Source organism: Neolamprologus brichardi, chromosome 1 (genome assembly GCF_056152115.1).
Source record: "Neolamprologus brichardi isolate AB-2024 chromosome 1, ASM5615211v1, whole genome shotgun sequence".
NCBI lineage: Eukaryota > Metazoa > Chordata > Actinopteri > Cichliformes > Cichlidae > Neolamprologus > Neolamprologus brichardi.
In genome coordinates, this window is record NC_142104.1 from 7,535,458 (window position 1) to 7,555,515 (window position 20,058).

The window sequence follows — 20,058 nt, forward strand, 5'->3', positions numbered from 1 at the left end:
CGAGCAGTAAGCCTAACACAAAGCTTAATATTCTCACTGAGGTCTTTCATCGTGGTAGAGTTAATAAACTCTGGGCTAAAAGGGTTTGGGATGAAAGGGTTAGCACCGCTGTGCTGATTATTCACTCATTACAAGTGAGTAAACAACATCAGAGCTAATGTGGATTAAGAGAAGGAAGATCCTCTTTATCACCGGCCTGGGAGGGAAGAAGACAGTTGACAGCCGGGGAAAATCTGCAGAAGTTCAAAATGAAAAAGAAATTAATGAATAAAATGTGAATACAGAGTTCACTGGCCCTGGACTTGAAATATATATATATATATATATCTTTATAAATAGCACATTTGTGTGCTTGTGCTAAAAAAGTAATTTGTATGTAACAAGAGCACTGGACCAGCTGGTAGTTCATTCAATATGTAACAGAAACACATGAATGAATAATAAAACATATATAAATCCAAACATATGTAAATGCAACGTTTCTCCCACTGAAAATGCTACGTCCACATGAACAGAATCAACTTTTGGAGATTTACTAGATTTATTAGAGATTTACTTAACTGGATGATTGAGCATGCATCAAGACATAAATGCAATGTTGTTTTTAACGGTGACTCGTGGCACAGGGTCAAAGGTCATTGTCTTTTCTTCAATAACAAATAAAAATTCATGAGGACTTAGAGAAAAAAAGGTCAGCCCCAATCAACAGAAATTTAAAATGCTTTATGTAACGTGCTGTAATGAAATTACAGTGTTCTGAGGGTGAACTGCAAAGAGTACATCTAAAATTTAAGGTTGCAACTGTGCCAACATTATCTTCACATGTGCATTTGCCGGTATGTATGTGTTTTTACAGACTCTGTATGCAATTTTACTTGTGCCAACCTGTAGTGCTTCATTATGAACGTTGTCCTGAAGTGTTTTTGTCTTGTCTTTGTTATTTGATTACTGAGTCACTGATTTCATCACCACCACGGCCGCCACATAGATTTTGTTTCAATGGAACTTTTCAAAATTTCAATGAAATCTTCTACACGAAATCCCAATTATTGTGCTATATTCCACAACAATAAGGACAGGATGGGATTCATAACACAAAACTACAAACTGAAATTTAAAGATCATTGTTTTATCATGTTAATAACTGAACTGAACTGAACTGAACTGAACAGAACGGTCTGTCAGCATAATTTTGTCACTAATTTATTATGCACCTGTCTGTACTTATTGTGTTGGTGAATGAGGAAAAATATTATCCAGAGAAATCATAAATATATAACAGTGGTCACAAAATAGAATGAACCAGTTGTTACAGCGTCACAGAATTTTCACCTCTCCCGGACTTATTCCTTCTTCCAGCTGTGGACTTTAATGTCTCTTTGATCATTTCAATATAGCTCAGAAACTTTATTTCTAAGCAGATCCGATCACATTAATATAGCATTCATAGTTTACCCAGTTTTTGGGAGTTCAAAATATATCCACACTTCGGCAAATGATAAAATAAGATGGAAAACACAACAGTAATTTATGTGAAACACTACAACTCCTGCCAGTGATGTTGTGATGGTGTCTTGCTTGGGATTGTGGAATGGCATTATTCGCTTTCTTCTGGAATGAATAAATACCGACACTCTGTTCATCCAGATCAGATGTCCAACTCATATTGTGGCTGTCACTTTGATACTTTATTGTTCCCTCATTAGGAACCTTCTTAAGCACAAAAGACTGCAATGTTTAAGTGAGCTGACTATCTTAGTGTCTCCTAAAACCCTTTGAAGCTTAATTAATTTTAAAAAATCAAATCAAGTTTCAAAATAACCAAAGTTGACCAAGCTCTCAAATACATTATTCAATAGGCAACATCAGAAATATGTACAAAACAAAAAACATTCAAATGTAAATGTAAAAAAAGTGTTTTCTTTGAATTAAGGTGGCTGTTTTTCTTGGGGAAGTGTGTTGGTGGGTGCTGTGCGAAACGGGTTCGCACTTCCTAGACATAGGTTTCACCTCTGCTGCAGAAAAGGAGACAAATGTGACGCGCTGGTTTGTGGGAACACTGCTCAGGACTCAGATCCACGGTTCATGAGTGAAAACAAAACCCACCAATGGGCAATTAGTGAAGGGATGTGATTGTGTGAATATTATGTGTTTGTAGTTATAGGTGTTATTAAGCATAATTAAGATGAATTTCAGATATATACTGCACAGCAACATGAAGAAAAAAATATCCACAATAATATCATACCTGTTTTTATTGTCTTGGCGTTAGTTCTTGATGATCCACAGTTTTACCTTCCAGAAGCACTGAGTACTGCTGCTGTCCAAACAGCTCAAGGTGCAAAATCCTCACACCTCACAGCTGCCCAGACACACTTCTTCCAGCCTGACCTCTGTTACCACATGCCAGAACTAAAACCAGTTAGTAATACACACAACAGCTACATCATCAGCATTTTTTTAAAAGTAGGATCATATTTTGAATGGTCATTCAGTGAGCATCCATGAAGCAGAAATGCTGCAAGTGAACATTTTTCCTTTTGTGGAGAAATTGAGATGCGTTTTTGGTAACATACACATTTGCTGCTTCCAATTGGTGCCTTTGGGTTTTTTAATAAAATTCTAAGATTCAGAGAAGAACCTGTGACCCAGGTACAACCCCAGTCGTGCCAGGGTCATGTTCCCAGGCTGTGGGAGCATATAGTGTGAACCTGTATAGTTTATAATGACCACGCAAGTTGCCAGGTTACACCTTGTGCTGAAGCATGCCAGATTCCCATGGGACCCCCTAGCCTAGGTGTCATCTGTGGTCCCAGAGTTTCTCAGGACCAGAGGTGGCTGTCAGAGGTGCAACCTCACACCTCCCACCACATATATGGAGCAGCCTCCATGTACCTCCTCAGTATCCTCTGCCTGCCTTACCAGCAACATACTAACAGCTGACTTCCCAAAGAAGAGCCTACAGCAGCCACAATGGAGGTATCCTACTTTTCTCCTCTCCCACTCCAGGAGAACTCTTTCCTCTTTGACTGCGAATCTCTGTTAGAAAAATCTCTGGCTTCTGATCCTGCCTCAGACGCTGGTTACAGCAGCACTGGCAACAGCCTGTCTCCTACTTCCTCTGTGGACTCCTTCTGCTTCTCCCCTACTTCCCTCCTAACATTTGGAAGTGAACAAGATCCCTTGGACTGCTTAATCTTTAATACCCCTGCAGCACCTCATCTCACTCACCAGACTCCACTCTGCTCCAAATCTTCTTCTGCAACAAAGAAGTCCAGATCCAGGTATCCGGGTAAAAAGCGCCAGACTGCCAGCGAGAGGGAGAAGCTGAGGATGAGGGATTTGACCAAGGCTCTGCATCACCTCAGATCATACCTCCCACATTCAGTGGCACCAGCCGGCCAGACTCTGACCAAGATTGAGATTCTGCGCCTCACCATTCGCTACATCTCTTTCCTGTCAGCCCAACTGGGCCTCAGCGAGGAAGTGCTGGAGCAGAAGAAATCCTCAAACTCAATGGAGCATACCCAAACCTTCAACAATTTCCTGGGTCAGCCAGCAGCCAGTTACAGTCCCGAAGAGCCGAGCTGTAGCACCACGAGCAAAGCCCAGCAGCCCTTTCTGCAGAATTCATATCAGGTATGTTAATATAATAAATATAACGCATATTATTGAAAAAATATTTTCTATAAAGATTTGCACCACAATTTTTGATTACATTTCAAAATGTTCTCCAACATGTTAAAGCTAAATGAGTTTCTAATAAAAAAACCTGTCTTCTGTTGTCAGGTTCCAGGTGGAGTTTGCTTGAATATCGAGCAGTACTGGATGCTACAGCAACAAAACCAAAATGTCACCTTCTCTGGACTGTGTTGAGAGATGTGGTGATCAATCCACTGAACCCTTTTCATTGCAACAATGACAAGATTTATGCACAAAACCTCTGTTTTTTTTTTGTTATTTTTAACAAAATATGTATTCTAACGTTTTATTTTTGTATATAGATCTTTGTATTTATTGAACTTTCATATTGTGAGCAGAATAAACATTATTTATCAAATTAATCCTTGCTTCTTGGATTATTGGTGCATTTACTTTTGGCATCATGAATGATGTAGACTTGTAGCTTGCCTGCCACTTCCTTCCTAAACAAACACTGCGGCTGCAGGACAATGAGGTGCTAAACAAGGAGCACATCCCCTCTAAAGTCTTTAAGGAAAGACCCCCACTGAGAGAAGTGACAGCTGAACTAGAACCAGTCAATCAGCACCTTTTAACATCCTGTGTAAACATTACTTGATGGCTGAGATCCTTTAAAAAAAATAATTAATTAATCAATGTTCGGGTCTGATATAATTTCAGACTTGACTGTTAAACAGACTGAGCATGTCTCATTGGGATGCTTTATTTATACAATTTTGCCCCATCCCACTTGTGAGTTGATGCTTCACAGTGTGATCTATGATGCTGAACAGATGCCTGGAGCAAAGAACAACCAAAACTTTTCAAACATTCATTTCCAGTGTGGCATTTTGCAGACAAACTGACTCTTTTATCTACCCTCAGAGTTACAAAAAGTAACAAATTAAAACTTCAAAACATTTCTTCTATGTATTTACATCTGCCTAATATTTAAAAATGGGGACGACAAGCTAACCCTATAACATATTAAAAGTTAACGTGCCAACACACAGAAAAACCAAGAGAAGTAATCACATCCTTTTTTATTCTTAAAAAGCCTTTTTAATCAAAAAATTACAATTAAAAAAATCTCCAATACATTTAAAATATACATATTTCAAAAATACATTTGCTTTCAGCAAAGTTAAAGATTTGAACATTTTCTACATTTAAAAAGTGAAAACTGTGTTTCAGTTATCAAACTGTCCCTGAGATTTCATCGGTGAACCAGTCAAACACTAGTTTCTTATTCAGAGCCAACCAGTCCATGTTGGCCTTGGTTCTCTCAAGCGCCTGCTCAAGAGATGAGGCAGCTGAGCCAAGTTGGTTTATGTTGTCTTCTTTAAACTGCAGCAGCTATAGAGGAAGAATGTGAAAAAACTGACATTTAAAACTGACACTAATTTGCTGTAATTGTAGCAATTTTAGCAAGTATTTAATTTAATCTGAAAATATGGAGGTGAAAAGAAAATGTACCTGCTTATACTCAAACTCAGAGGAGAAACGTTTGGTCACTCCAGTAATAAGTCTTCCAAAGGATATTGATCCTCCACCATAGCTGAAGAAAAGGCAAACATTAGAGGGCTTTTATCAGTATGCAAACAACTACGCATGACAACAGCTCTTTGGCTGTGCACGCTCATCCAAATATGCTTCCAGAATCAAGGAAATATCGCGCGCGCTTTGACATGGTCCTTTGTCAGGTAAGTCCTGGAAAAGTTCAGGGATGCAATGCATGTGGGAAACTGGCTATGCTATGTAAAGCAGGGATAGCTCAGTAGGCAAAGTGGTCGCCCCATTAATGGAAGGTCGGGGGGTCAAATCTACAGAATGGCTACCCTGAGGTACCCCTGAGCAAGGTACCGTCCCTACACACTGCTCCCCGGGTGCTGGATTGGTGGCTGCCCACTGCTTCACTGAGTGAATGGGTTAAATGCAGAGAGTAATTTCCTTAAAGAGGATTACTAAAATATGCATAGTATTGTACATATTATTATTAAATAAGGAGAAAACTCACTTATTGAAAATGTGATCCCAGTTGGCTCTAATAAAGTCCCAAGCCAGGGGCTGTCCAATTGGATTACCGGCAATGTAATTGATGGTAAAGGTGGCATCCTGCTTACGGATCATCGTTGGGTCCAGACAGTATTCCAGATACCTAAAAGATCATTTGCATAATAATAGGGATTAATAAAATATTCTGACTCTGATTCTGATTCTGATAAAACACAATTACAGTGAGGCTGAAAGACAAAATGCATCATCAAAGGTGTTGTAAAAGTCACTCAGAGCAGTCTGTAAAATGTTAAATTACCTAAGAAGTACCAAATGAAAGGGCAGAGCGTTACAAAGCTGCTATTGCAACTGACCTGTTCAGCAGCCAGGGCTGTTTGGTGCAGGACAGAGCATACAAAAGTTTTTCAGCCTCCGAGGCAATGGTAGCATTCTTATACATTCTCCAGGCAAAGTCCCACTCCACCACTCCTCCTTCAGCAATTGCACTGCAGTACACTGTGGTCCTCAAGTTAGGGCTAATCCTGGATGGTTTGAACAAGACAGGAAAAATGGTGATGACAATCACTGCCCAAAACAGAATTATACATGTCAGATCAGAGCTAAAATGTTTGGGAAAAGTATATCTAATAAAAGTTAAAGTATGGTAGTGAATACCTATAGTGTAGGCAAACATATGAAGTAAAAATATATGATTATAGAAGAAGCGAAGGGGATGAATATAAGTAATAATTGTTGTTTAACATACATGTTATTATCAGGGTTGTCCATCCACTCTTTGAACCACGCAGTTGTCAGTTCCTTACAACCCTCTACTCCTGTGCTGCAGCCCCAGGTGAGTGCGTTCACCTGATTGTACCTGGATGTAAGCGAGTCAGGAGAATGCAAACATTAATGACGCTATCCACTAAGACGAGGCATAGCCAAAGACACATGGCTCAAATTGCATTTCACATTTCAGAATGCTAGAAGTGTGTAGCATGTGTAGCAACACGTGAAACAACCCAGAAAAACCGAGTAAACGACAAAAACGATAACAAAATAACACTAAAAACCGATAAAAACCATACATTTCACACCCGATCCTCAACTCTCGCGGCCCGGTACCAAACGACCAGTACCGGTCCGTGGCCCGGGGGTTGGGGACTGCTGTACTAGTGTACTCATAATGGAGTGTGTAGCGCTGCACATTTCACACTCTCAGTGGATGTTAGCCTTGCTATGTGGCAAAAGAAAATTTAGGGACCACCAACCAGTGTTTAGACACCAGGAGTAAAAGTTGTCAAGGTCATGCTAACCAACTAGCTTTCAGCAGCAGAGACAATGTGAGTTTGTAGCCACACTAGCAGCCACACTCTGCAGATAAGCAAATAAGCTCTTTCTTCTGTCTCCTTTTCCACTCACTATAAGTTTATACACCTCTCTGTATTTAATCATTTGTTATTATTAATCTCTTGCTCTCTTCCACAGCATGTCTTTTGTCCCTCACCCGGCCTGAGCCTAGTTCTATGGCAGGTTTCTTCCTTCCCACTGTCGCCAAAGCATTTCATCATGGTGGGGGGGTGTTACATGATTGCTGGGTTTTTTTCTGTTATATTACTGTTGGGTCTACCTTACAATATAAAGTGCCTTGAGGAGACCATTATTGTTGTGATGTGGCGCTGTATAAATAAAACTGAATTGAATTGAACTGAAGCTAAATGCTATCTAGCAGTGCTAATACGCAGAATGTGTTTAACACATACACATCACATGGTTTATTATATCATCATGCTAATATGTGCTAATTAACAATATAAGTTCAGTATAGCTGATTTGATTTCCTTTTGGGTTACCAAGAAAAATGATGTGATAATGCTAAAAAGATCATTGCAGCACTAATATCTCAAGTTAATGGAAATCATTGAGGACACACAAAGCGAACTTGATGATAACTGACCAGATTAGGTTAGCTCATAGAAATGCAGTGGTGGGAGAGAAAGGGAAGAATTATGTGCAGACTTGATCAATGATTGTTGTGAACACTTTCAAGAGATGTGTGAAGTACTGCGTCTTACATGACATTGACGGCACATTCTTTGCAAACTGCAGGCTTTTGCAACTGGGATAATAAGGCTAATCTAGCCTACAATGTAATTGTCATTCATGGCATTTATAACATGTTCAAAAGAGTAAAAAAGACAGGCAGCAGGTTAACATCCTTACTGGTCGGTGTGCTTTTCAGGGATCTTTGTCCAGTTGGCAGTGAGATCTTCGAAGTGTTTAAATAGAGGGGTGACCTTTTTATTTATGTAAGCCTGAGGAATGAAGATGAAACAGTTTGTTTACTGTGCGGAAAAAATGATCTACGTTTGATTGCCACTGACTCTTCTACTTCTATGATTAACTTACACGATTAATCTCAAATCGTCATTGTTTCAAAAACTTGTTTGGATTAATTTATTGATGATGTACTGATGATGATGAGCCTTAAAGTTTTCCTACAAACCTGCATGGGTCCGTACACTTCGCTGCGGTCAAACATGAGGACGAAGTAGTCCAAGTTGCGAGTGGCAGTCTGCCAGGGCATGTACTCCAATTCCGCGTCGAGGAACCTCGTAGTGCTCAGTGCCAGAGTTGTGCTGACTATCTTCGCCCTAAAAATAACCCATACAGCTGTTCAGTTGTTTATTTCAGTATTTAGCAGTACTGCTAAAAATAAAATAAAATAAAATAAAAAAGCATGGCCTCACCTTGCCAGGTTAAATGCATCGTCAATAATCTGAGCGCGGTTGATCACTGGAATATCCTAAAAGGCACATTAAAAAATTAGTCTGGAGGCAATCGTAGCTATTAAGAGATAACGCAGAGGTATTCTAGATGTTATACCTGATGTTGGGTGCTCAGCTTGGTGAGGATACGGTCCCAGTTTTCAGAATCATAATTTACTCTATAAAAGCCCTTCATGTCTATGTTGGCTATCAACCATTCACTAGCACCAATCTTCATGTCTGGGTTTGTTGCTGTTTGGGTGAAGATTAAAAACGAATTAATCATTTTAATTTATCTTTGCCAAACTACAGTCACCCGAAACACAGTAAATCTCACCTTCTTTGGTAAGAAGCCAGTACTGATCTTTAGCTGCACCAGTCTTAATCCAGGTAATCGGGACAAACCACTCATAACTGGAGCCACATCAGCCAGACACACATGTAAGTAAATAAGGTGAGAGAAGAGAGCGGGTGACTTTAACATGACATGATCAGAACATGTTAAAAAATGTGCTCGTGAAACATGAAAAAAAAAGGTTCATACTTGAACTCTGAAGGTACGTCCACCACAGAATCTGGGTTCAACAGGAAGTGCTTCTGAGAGATTTTTCCAGTACTGGTGTCGATGGTGACCACTGGGAATCCCATCTGTAGGATCCACCGGTTCATAATCACTTCCACAGAGTGGGGCAGCTGTATGCCAGCATTATCCACTGCCTGATAACAAGAACAAGCGAATTAGTATAACAATCTGTGTGTCAGCTTCTTTTCACATTTCAGTATGGTCAGTAACAAAGAATATTTTTGATATTTTTTCCAAGTATAAGTTACTAGTTCAGCATTTTTTAAGTACCTTTAAACTGGGTGGAAAGCTAAAATATAGTAGAAACATTAATGTTATTTATACAGAAATGTAAGGAGGCCAATTGTACAACATTTGTATTTGTGTATTCTCCTAGAGAAGCTTTGCATGTTTCACAGTTCAAAATAATCATAATTAATTTTATAGCGGGGGAAACGCATTCACGTTCTGAAACACGGTCTGAAACAATTTGTTTTCTCTCTGTTTTGGACCCATTATACTCACAACGCACAAGCCTCATTTTGGAGTTGTTTTGGCTGTGCACCTCTCAGTTTTTGTAATCTTCTCCTTCTCTACCATCAGCTCCACACGAAACCTGTTATTCAGGCAAATACTGTAGCAGTACAGCCAGTTTGGCAGATTTTTGCCTTTCCCTCAAAACACTCCAAAAACATTTGTGTCTTGTCCTCTTTTCAAACAAGGGACCTTTCCATTAGGCAGAGGTATAAACCACCACAGAGATGTGGCACCCTAACTGTTTATGCTCAACACGACTGATATGGTGGGTTAATGGACCTTTAAGGATACCCTGCCTTCGAACTCACTCTGTTCTGATGGGTTACCCCACACAATCAAAAGTTTTGATTATGACATTGTTGGGTTGTCTGTACTCTGAGTGTGCCTGAAATAACCTCATTAACATTCAGACGCAAGAGAAGAAAAAACTGACTGAAGTGGAGCGTTTAAAGCAATCTGAAGCCACATCTTTCAGCTTAGTTGGATTACTTGTTCATACATGGACCTCTTTCTTTAAAACTTGGCCATCTTTAAAATCAACATCCTCCTGTTTTAACAGAAATGTAAAAGAAAAAGAAGTATGCATGTTTGTTGCTGGAATAAAAAACCCTGCAAGAACTCTAGACAGAAGGTTTCTGACTGGGTTAGAATTGAGGACCCACTTGTGATGAGGCAACAGTGCTAACACTGAGCCATGCTCCCTATAGTCCCACTCACTACAATACCCATAGTTCTTGGCTCCATCACACAATTTGCTTCAGAGGATAATTGATCCAGTTATATTAGGACATATGAGGAAACATCTTACTGTTGTTATTCTTTTAATAGTCTTAAGACAAATTAATAATAAAATAAATATAATAAGACATTTTCCTTTTTAAATCATATTTTCATATTTAAATAATAAATAAATAAATAAATAAATAAAATAAACCAACAAATGAATGAATATATTTTAAAAAATAAAAAAAATTTCAGTGTTACAAACTTACCGTTTGCAGGTTCTTCCACAGGTCTTGGTAGACTGTGTTTTTATATTTGAACTCTTCTAAATACATCTGTAGACAAATTATGAATGACTTAGATTGATGCATGTCAATAAAATGCTGATATGAGCACATTAACATTTCTCCTGATTTGTGGACAGAACCTTATAAGTTGAATTAACAGTACTCACGCTGAGCCCATTTGAAAAGACCTCCTCGGTGATGAAGCTGGAGAGCATCCTGAGAACTGCAGCTCCCTGTGAAGAAACATATCAGCTGTTAAAAGAACTACCAAAAAAGTCCAGTTATGCTCATTTTTAAACTCTTGAGAAAGAATCTGCCATTATACCCTTGATTGGAGTACTTTTTTGTACATTAACGATTCAAGTTGTGATCCTCTAGTGATAGCTATGTAGCTATTGATTATATGTCGATGCACGTGGAAGCAGATTTGTATATGTAAGTAGCAGTCAAATCAAATCTCCAATTTGCACCTCATTCTGTGCTAAAAAGATTAAAATTTAGGAGTAAAATTCATATTTCACTGAATTCTGTTCAAATATTTTATCTGTTCTGTGAAAATCTGAAAGAAATGGTGAAATATGTCTTTGTTTGTTTATCTAGTTTTTAGGTTTCTTGTGTTCTCTCATTTCTGTTATCATGCCTCCCTCTGTGTTCTGTGTAGTCTGTCTCATGCCCGTGTTTGTTTCCCTTTCTGTCTGTGTGAATTCTGTATTTCCCATCTGATTTTGCCAGTGCTTTGGTTTTAGTGTTTAGTTAAGTTTCTTCTCATGCTTTGTGTCCACTTCCTCCTGTGTCATTCCCTTGTATTTAATCTTTCCATTTAGTTATTTCCCTTCCTGTTACCTTTGACTCCTGTGTTTTGTTCTTTTGTGTCTGTCAAGTTCACGTGTCTTTGTCTACCTCAGTGGTTATGCTTCCTGTTTTATTTTGGTGGCCAATCTCTCCTGTGTGTTATGCTTGCTTTTCCTTCCTCTGTCATGTTATTCCTGAGTCGGCCCTGCTGTGTTCTCAACTGTTTCCACTTCCCTATTCACCCTGCTGTCTTTATATTGTCTCAGTCTCCCTTTGTCCCTCATCAGAATATCAGCTTACTCCTTCTTGCGACTCGTTTAGAGTTCTGTAATTTGACGTTTCCATTTTACTCAGTAGTTCATGTTTTTCCTTTGATATCCCCAATACTGGCCAAATAAACAGTTCACTTTTTATTAAAGTTTCCTACTTCTGAGTTTCTGCATTTGGTCCTCTCAGTCTATAGTTTCCTATAGTTTTTGAGTTTTATCTTCCTGCCGTTGTTCCCCATCTGTTTGCTCTTCCTTGATTACCTTTAATATAAATTGTCTCAGTCTCCTCTAGTCCTTTGTCAAGTTGACCCCATGTAGCTATGTGCTCCTAGTCATGTTATCTCTTGTTTTTGTAATTCATTTCTTGGATTGTGGACTTTGTTCTTGTCTTTGGGTCTGCAAATTATTAAACCACTCACACAGGCTTAAATACGACTATAGTACTCATCTTCAGGTCCAGTAATTGAACCCATATTTCTGAAAGTGAAGTAATGAAGTTGTCCTAACAACACACTGGGTCAGTAACTTGATTAGTGGAGCTTGAAGAATACAACACACTGGGTTACTGTAGTTTAGTTCTGTTGTAAATTACACTGCACCTTGCTGTACGTGATGGAGTCAAACAGTGCATTTATGTCCTCTGGTCTCATGACGTCCGCCTCTTTGGATGAGAGGGGATGGGAAGAGGCCAAAGCGTCCACAGCCATCACACCAATGATCTCATTCAAAACTATTAAATCGCTCTGGAAAAGACATGGAGAAATATTTGCACTGTGTTCCAACCAGACGCATTATTAAATTTTAAATTGACCTCTGCGTAAAACAACAATAACAACAAAACGCACCATATTCCAGTCTGGCTCTGCGTAGTTGGCTCCAAGATAAGAGACGTAGGTGGCAAATCCCTCATTAAGCCACAAGTCATTCCACCACTTCGTGGTCACTAAGTTTCCAAACCACTGTGAGGACAAAGCTTCATGTCACTGTATTGGTTTGTAAACATATTTGAGCCTTACCCTATTTACAGTTAAGGTTTGTTAGGTACCATATGAGCCAGCTCGTGGGAGATGACTGTTGCCACCCACTCTTTATCTCCATTAGATGACACTGCAGGATTGTATAAGAGTGCAGTCTCTCTGTAGGTGATCAGACCCCAGTTCTCCATGGCTCCAGCACTGAAGTCAGGCAAAGCGATCTGGTCTGAAATTTATCAAAGACGTCATTTTTGGATTATATATGGTCCTTTTTGTTGTTGTTTTTCTAGGTATTTGTTGTTCTCACCTGACTTTTTAAGGGGGTAGGGAATTTTGTAGTAGTTCTCAAAGAAAGAAAGTATGGGTCCAGTCTTCTCCAGGGCATATTTACCCTGGCCCTCATCTATAGCCTTCCTGCGAGCCCAGATCCTGATCTGAAAAAGGGAAAACAGCTTTATTAACCAGACAGAAGGAAATGCATGTGGACCTGAGAGCTGAAGTGAGCTCTGAGTCCAGCAGAGGGCAGCAAAGAATCACTGTGACCAGCAGAGAGGGAAAACTGTCGTGATTATTTTCAGTTTAATACATTTCTTCCAAGAACTAATGCAGCAATTATTCTCTCTGAAAATAGCACCTATCATCTCTGATAGTTTACTTCAACATCCACGATTTATCCATTTCAGCCTATGCACCAGAATCCAGAGCAGAAATGAGCATTGCATATATTTTAAAATCTTTTATATGAGGCCTCACTGCTCTAATTTTAATTCAAACTGTCATGAGCACAGATCAACTTGAATTATCGGGCCTAACATAGACCAGAGATAGTAGTTTATTTATTTCTTTTAATCTATTTAAAAGGAACCAAAAATATTAAATAATATGTTGCCATTTGTGATTCTAACTGAAAGCTTTAGTAAATACTCACCAAAACATCTGCACCTAGATCTGACTGAATGTATCCAAAGTCACACACAACAAAAGCCAGCAGGTAGGTTGACATAATCTCTGTGGGTCCAAAGCTTGTCTGGATTAAATCCAAACCATCCGGAGTGGTGATGTTTATAGGTTCTGTTTTGGGGTCAGAGACAGCTCCGTATTAATGATAAATGAGGAAAACAGAGGAAAATAGACATTTCTGATTGAAGCTGTAATGATAAGAGTGTGATAGCGATAGATTTGACACTAAACTATTAAATATACAGTAGTGAAATATTTTAAATAAAGTGAAATTAAAAGTGTATTTCTAAAAGTGTCACTTCAGTGAGTTTGCCTTAAAAATGACATGTCCTGTAGTTGGTGTCGGATAAAATGTAATTGAGATTAATTTAAAGTCGTCACACGGGGACAGCTGATACGTTAAATGTTGCTCTGAACACTAAACAAGAAAAGAACTTGCCATAGTTCATGGAGTTAGACAGAGCTACAGTCCCGTGGGGGTGAATGAGAGTCATGTGGAAGACGGCTTTCATAGCTGGTTCATCGAAGCAGGGGAAGGCTTTCCTCGCGTCCGTCGGCTGCATTTGAGTCGTGGCCAAAATTCTGATAGTGGAAGAAGAGAGAACGTAATAATTACATCCACATAATCGAGTCAGGTGTTGAATTCTTCTTGACGTACTTGATTTTCTTTAAATGGAAAGTTTAAAACAAACTTGACCGTGACTTTCATTAAATCCTTATCAAGATGAGTGTTTTGTATTTTAAATCCTACACATATCAGCTTTAATTACAGAGGTCCAAAAGTAAAACTTAGTTTTGTATTGAATTCTTATTTGACTTCATTTCATAATATTAGTGGTTTTGTTAAAACTACATTAGTTGATGTCCATGAATCATAGCCTGGCTGTGAAGGTGCTTGCATTTAGGCTGTAAGTGATCATATACAATACATACGGTTTTGTTTTTTGTTTTTTTCACTTTAATAAATCTATATTTAAATTACCATAAAGTGATTGTGATTACACAATTAAATCTTTACATTTTTAAAATGATTAAAAATGAAAACATCCAGTGGTTTGATTTAAAGTAAAGTTATTCTAAATGTATTAATTCATCCACTTACTTTTAAACTAGCGCACATCTGATATTTCATTAATGGTGGGAGAACAGTTAAAATTAAGGAGTGGCTATTAGGTAATACTCAGATGCAACATTCTTAAATTTGGGAATGAGGCAACTTGTTAGACATTACAAATGAATTTGTGAGCTTTTAGCTGTTTCCCCATGTTTACAGTCTTAATTTAACATTCTGTCATTTAAATTTTAGAAAGAGCAGAGGACTTGTCCAACTTGCAACACTTTGCTCATTTGAATCATGTCATGAACTTAAGCTTAATAAAAAAAAGAAGTTCATACTTTTGCACGCCGTCTTCATTATATTCACTCCTGTAGAATCCTCCCAGGTCATCGGCCAGCTCTCCGACAAACTCTGTGAAGAGCTCATAAGTGCTGCCGGCCTGCAGAGGGCTGCTGAGCTGGATCACCAGATACTGAGTAGGAACCTCCAGCCAACTCTTTTTCAGCTGGGGTGCAGAGGCTCCATCCACAGCTTTCAGCTGTGCGTGGTATCCGTCAAACATTGTGAAGTTCAGCTTGTTGGAGTGGATGAGAATGAGGTCAGTCTCCTTCACGCATGTGAACAGCACCGTGGAGTATCCGCTGAAGATGTAGAGGCCATCAGGGTTGGGAGTCAGCCGGGGCCACAGGGTCACATTGTATGAGATAGGAGAAAATGAATCTGGAAGTCTGTAGTGCTGCCAGGGCTCTTTTGGGGTGGAGGGTGTGGTGGTCTGGGTGCCAGGTCCAGCAGTCGTTGCAGTCGTCGGAGTCGTCGGAGTCTCTTGATTCTTTGATTTCTCCTGAGCATAAACAACTGAGAGGGCTATGATGGTGGCCACAGCACTGATGGCTACAACCACGCAGACCACTGCCACCGCTTTGCTGATGAAGAAGCCTTTACCCATGTCTTCACCAGAGAAGAAGAGTAAGACAGAAATTAGAGAGTGATTGTAATTTATATCCTACCTTGCTGGATTCAAAGTTAATGATTCATTTCCTGGGCGGAGAAAATGTCCTGAAGTCAAAAATATTGAGTTGTAAAAAGTTCCAGCGATAAGAGTAAGCTCTACTAATCTTTAAACTTTTTATCTGCATAAAGGCTCTGAACAAAGGCCCTCTGTAGAAACTGGCCTGTTTCGTCTCTGTGTGTTGTAAACTATGTGGTGGGAGATCTGCGGCAGAGCCTCCTATGTGTCTGTCTGCATATGTGTCTGTGCATAATTTTCAAACGTCAAGTCAAGAAGCCAAAATTACATAATGAAATAGGCTAAGTATGGGTTTACACAAGGCCATAAAGTTTTATTTTTTCCCAAGATGCTGTGAAAAATCTAAATTTACTCCAGCTAAGTGACTGGAGATGTTAAAAAAGAGAGAAATTGTAGGGTTAGAAATGAAAACACATGCCTTTTAGATTAGTTCCACAGTATTTTGTTGAATTTCTGGATTTAGGTCAACAAGGAGAAGGAGAAAAGCAGAAATGAGTGTCACTTAAACAAAGCATAGGTATACTGTTGGCAACGTCATTTCAGCGTAAGTGAGTCATGTATCTTTAAAAGTTTACTGTAATAATGAGATGTGGTTTATGAGTCAGTCAGTGCTGAGAAGCAGCTCAGCACCGCTGTAGTTACTACATCACCCACGCCACACCCAGGATGCATTCATTCAGGTTGTTTTGCCACCAGCACAGGGTGATGCATTGCAAAGCAAAATAGTACTGTGATCACATTACATTTCTCTGTAATACAGCTAATATAGCTATTATGATATCATATTACATCAACAAAAATCTTAGTAGTCACATCTGAGCTGCTTCAGACCCATGTGACATAATGTGTCACATGGGTCTGTTTCTAATGGCCTAACAATGCAGGAGTCAGAATAAAGGCTTACAGAATCGGTGTTGGAGTAGCTGGTCCCCATCTATAAATATTCACTATTCATTGAGGCACAACTTTATTTTTATTCCATGTTATTTGGCGGCTGTGGAGCATGCATATGCCACACAGTTCTTTTCATAACTGCTGCATATTAAACAGCATTTGTGTTTATTTCACAACGGTTTTGTAATGTTTTCCCGTATGTCCGCAAAAAGGCAAAACTCTGCATTCAAGGCTCCAGGAGCGCTGCATGAGAAGTCCAGCAGCATGTTTATTTAACTTGAGCGATTTTCAATTTTTTCTTACTTATCATCACCAAATCCCATAAGTTTCACAACCAGAAAGTTGTTTCTGGAAAGTGAGAGCGTAATCATTTTTCTTCTCTGTCACTGTTTTTAATAAACTGGTTCCCATATGTTCAAATATTATCCATTGTAACTGTGAATCAAGGGAGCTTAACATATTTATTGCCATTCATTGTTGGTTTTGGCCTTTTAGTGATAATTGTCAGCTGGAAAATGTTGTGGTTTTATCTGCAAAGGATGGCAACGTGCTGTCACCATCCACTGAGGCAGATCAAATTCCCGCAGTGGCCTCTGTTTAGGGTAGATTCCTAATCATATTGTGGACATAATATACATTTACATTATCCAGCCCCCTCTGCACTGAGCAACACGAAGCAAAATAATCTGTTTTTCTTTAAAAATTCACTATTTTTAATCTGAAACACATAACAGGACCAAAATCTTACATGTATACAGGATTATATTTAGCAGCTACCCATGCATTCAAAACAATTCATGAGTTTTTCAGGCTATTTTCCCTAAATTAGTGTTTTTCTCACACTAGTGAAAGATCTCCAGTTTACATGCATGAACCTAAAGTTCCATATTGTCTAAAATATGAAAGTTGTACATACAGTGGCTTGCAAAAGTATTTAGCTCCCTTGAACTTTCCCACATTTTGTCACATTACAGCCACAAACATGAATCAATTTGTTGGAATTCCACGTGAAAGACCAACACAAAGTGGTGTACACGTGAGAAGTGGAACGAAAATCATACATGATTCCAAACATTTTTTACAAATAAATAACTGAAAAGTGGGGTGTGTGTAATTATTCAACCCCCTGAGCCAATACTTTGTAGAACCACCTTTTGCTGCAATTACAGCTGCCAGTCTTTTAGGGTATGTCTCTACCAGCTTTACACATCTAGAGACTGAAATCTTTGCCCATTCTTCTTTGCAAAACAGCTCCAGCTCAGTCAGATTAGATGGACAGCGTTTGTGAACAGCAGTTTTCAGATCCTCAGACCTCTATTGGTCTTTCACGTAAAATTCCAATACAATTGATTTATGTTTGTGGCTGCAATGTGACAATATGTGGAAAAGTTCAAGGGGGCCGAATACTTTTGCAAACCACTGTATCATTTAGATTGATTTATATGAAATATGTTTCAATCACAAAAATATTTTCTGATTTCTGTAGGAACAGAAAAAAATGCTTTGACTCCAATATAACAGTAAACTGAAATGAGAGTTTTGTGCTTGTCTCTATCCTTAAATTATTTTTCTGGAAAAGTATGCAAATCATTGCACTGTCCAATGTTTCTATGATGCAAAATAAATTGTTTAAATGTACATTTTATCTTTGATCTTTCTCCCCACCAAGTAGCAGACATATGTGGACATTGTTTTCCAGCCTCAGGCAGTGATAGCCTTTAAAAAGAGGCCCTTTAACATCTAAAGTTTATTAAAAGTTGTCTTTTTGGGATTTTACAAAGACTTTAATTCAGTCCAGTTCAACTGATTATCAATCCTTCGGGCCTTTTTGTTGACTAGATGTGTGAAAAAAAATGTCAAGATAGTACAAACCCATCAAGACTAAAATGGGGTTAAATTTGGTTCAAAAACGTTCTGGTGGTCATCTAATGTGAAGTGTCCTTAAACTTTTAAACGTTTAGACATGTTCTTCAAAGGTTTTTCATCTTTCACGTTTAGATATTTGGCAACGTTCTCTTGATCATCTTATGAATGAGTTTTGCTGTGTGGGTGGTCTTAAGTGTGAGATCTAAAGTGATAACCCAAACACTACTCTCAACCCTCTCTTCTGAAGAAAAGCGAAAAAAAATCTTCTTTCTCTATCCTTTTTTTTCTATTTTAAAGTAGTTTTCGCAAAAAACCAAAAACATTTTTTGATGCATATCACTTCGGATAGTCTTGCTTTTTTCATACTTCATGATTGAAATGGTTAAACAAAGTGCGCACACACACACAGGCATAAAAATGACTAAAAATACATTGCAACTCTAAACCTTCAGCTAGAAACACAAACAGTAGAACATTTTTCGTACCTTGAATTTACTTAGCATCAAGTCACTGGTTTCAGTTTCCTTTTCACCTGTGGATCCAACTATCTTGTTGTCCTCCAAACTTTGAGCAAAGTGGCTGCTTAACCAGAATAAATATGTCCTGTAACTTTGATGATAAAGGGAAATACTTACTGAATCAGCTGGGACTTTCTCAGATTTGAGCCAACAATGACTGCGTACAAATAACATGGGAAGCTATTACACAAGCACTGATGTCAAAGCTAGAACTGCAGATACTTCTGGACTTGTTGTGTCTTGTCTTGATAAAGTCAATGTTATGTTTACTGGCATTTCTCCAGCACACCTGTGTTCTAAGTATTTCATGATAGAGGTATTATTACTATTACAATTACGTTAATACTATAATGTTATATTATATCAATTTTCCATTTGTATTCCCATCTTTATTGTGTGGATATTGTAGATATTGTATAATGCACTACATTACAGATGCAGGAATACGCCGCATGTGCCCGAGATGATCATATGACGACCATGACTATAAGAAGAAGATGATAATGATTATTATCATAATTATTATCATTGTTGTTGTCATTATTTGCATACATTGTTTGTTCCGCTCTTATCCTAAATTGTCCTGTTCTTTTGTTCGTTTAGTAATTAAAATTAAGCTAAGTAAGAAATTAAATTAATTTAATTAAATTGAATATAAGCAGCTTCACCGTCATTATAAACAGACTCTATATGAGTTAAAAAATCAATAGCGTGTAAAAGGAAAGTGAATAATGTTTTATTAACCTTATCTTTTCACCTTGAAGTGTAACATCTGTTTCAAACGAGTAGAAACAAGAATGACTAATTTGATATCTTTATCCCATATATCTTTTTTGACAGATGCTGAGGCTTCCAGTAAGACTGTAATTACACAGAAAAAGTAACAAAAGCATTTCAGGCAGCCGGCAGATGATTCCTTTTAAAAATATATCGGAAAAGACTCTGATCACATACTCTGTTTTCCATCTGATTACATTGCTGCGGCTAAACGTACGAGCTTGTATTGTCAGGATTAGACCTGCAGTGAGATTATCCTGACAGGGAAAGTTCATCCAAGCGCTCAGCTTAGAAAAACAACCCTTCTTATGACCTATTATGTTTCTAATGAGATATTTTATGGGAAAGTTTTTAACCTGTCAATGCTCCTT

At 38.4% G+C, this 20,058-nt stretch overlaps 2 protein-coding genes across 2 annotated transcripts; one reads left to right on the forward strand and one right to left on the reverse strand.

Annotated features, from left to right (window-relative positions):
• Positions 1 to 2,973: 2,973 nt before the first annotated feature.
• Positions 2,974 to 3,876, forward strand: LOC102788470 (uncharacterized). Its single transcript, XM_035904800.2, has 2 exons — positions 2,974 to 3,639; positions 3,790 to 3,876. The coding sequence occupies exons 1-2, from the start codon at positions 2,974 to 2,976 to the stop codon at positions 3,874 to 3,876; spliced, it is 753 nt and encodes a 250-aa protein (XP_035760693.2).
• An 872-nt stretch (positions 3,877 to 4,748) lies between these two features.
• On the reverse strand, positions 4,749 to 15,551 carry LOC102788761 (aminopeptidase Ey-like). Its single transcript, XM_087843925.1, has 20 exons — positions 14,944 to 15,551; positions 13,988 to 14,130; positions 13,517 to 13,659; positions 12,896 to 13,022; positions 12,660 to 12,814; positions 12,460 to 12,573; positions 12,214 to 12,357; positions 10,721 to 10,786; positions 10,536 to 10,601; positions 8,989 to 9,161; positions 8,782 to 8,858; positions 8,563 to 8,696; positions 8,427 to 8,482; positions 8,183 to 8,330; positions 7,900 to 7,991; positions 6,443 to 6,553; positions 6,051 to 6,218; positions 5,699 to 5,839; positions 5,158 to 5,239; positions 4,749 to 5,037 (listed from the first exon to the last, which is right to left on the reverse strand). The coding sequence occupies exons 1-20, from the start codon at positions 15,549 to 15,551 to the stop codon at positions 4,879 to 4,881; spliced, it is 2,907 nt and encodes a 968-aa protein (XP_087700051.1). The 3' UTR covers positions 4,749 to 4,878.
• Between the last annotated feature and the right edge of the window lie 4,507 nt (positions 15,552 to 20,058).

Coding starts and splice junctions, on each gene's coding strand:
- LOC102788470 (XM_035904800.2), top strand. CDS start 2,974: ATGGAGGTATCCTACTTTTCTCCTCTCCCACTCCAGGAGAACTCTTTC. Junction 3,640..3,789: donor TTCTGCAGAATTCATATCAG/GTATGTTAATAT, acceptor TTCTGTTGTCAG/GTTCCAGGTGGAGTTTGCTT.
- LOC102788761 (XM_087843925.1), bottom strand. CDS start 15,551: ATGGGTAAAGGCTTCTTCATCAGCAAAGCGGTGGCAGTGGTCTGCGTG. Junction 10,787..12,213: donor ACTCCATCACGTACAGCAAG/GTGCAGTGTAAT, acceptor GTTTCTTCACAG/GGAGCTGCAGTTCTCAGGAT. Junction 8,859..8,988: donor GACGTACCTTCAGAGTTCAA/GTATGAACCTTT, acceptor ATGTGGCTCCAG/TTATGAGTGGTTTGTCCCGA.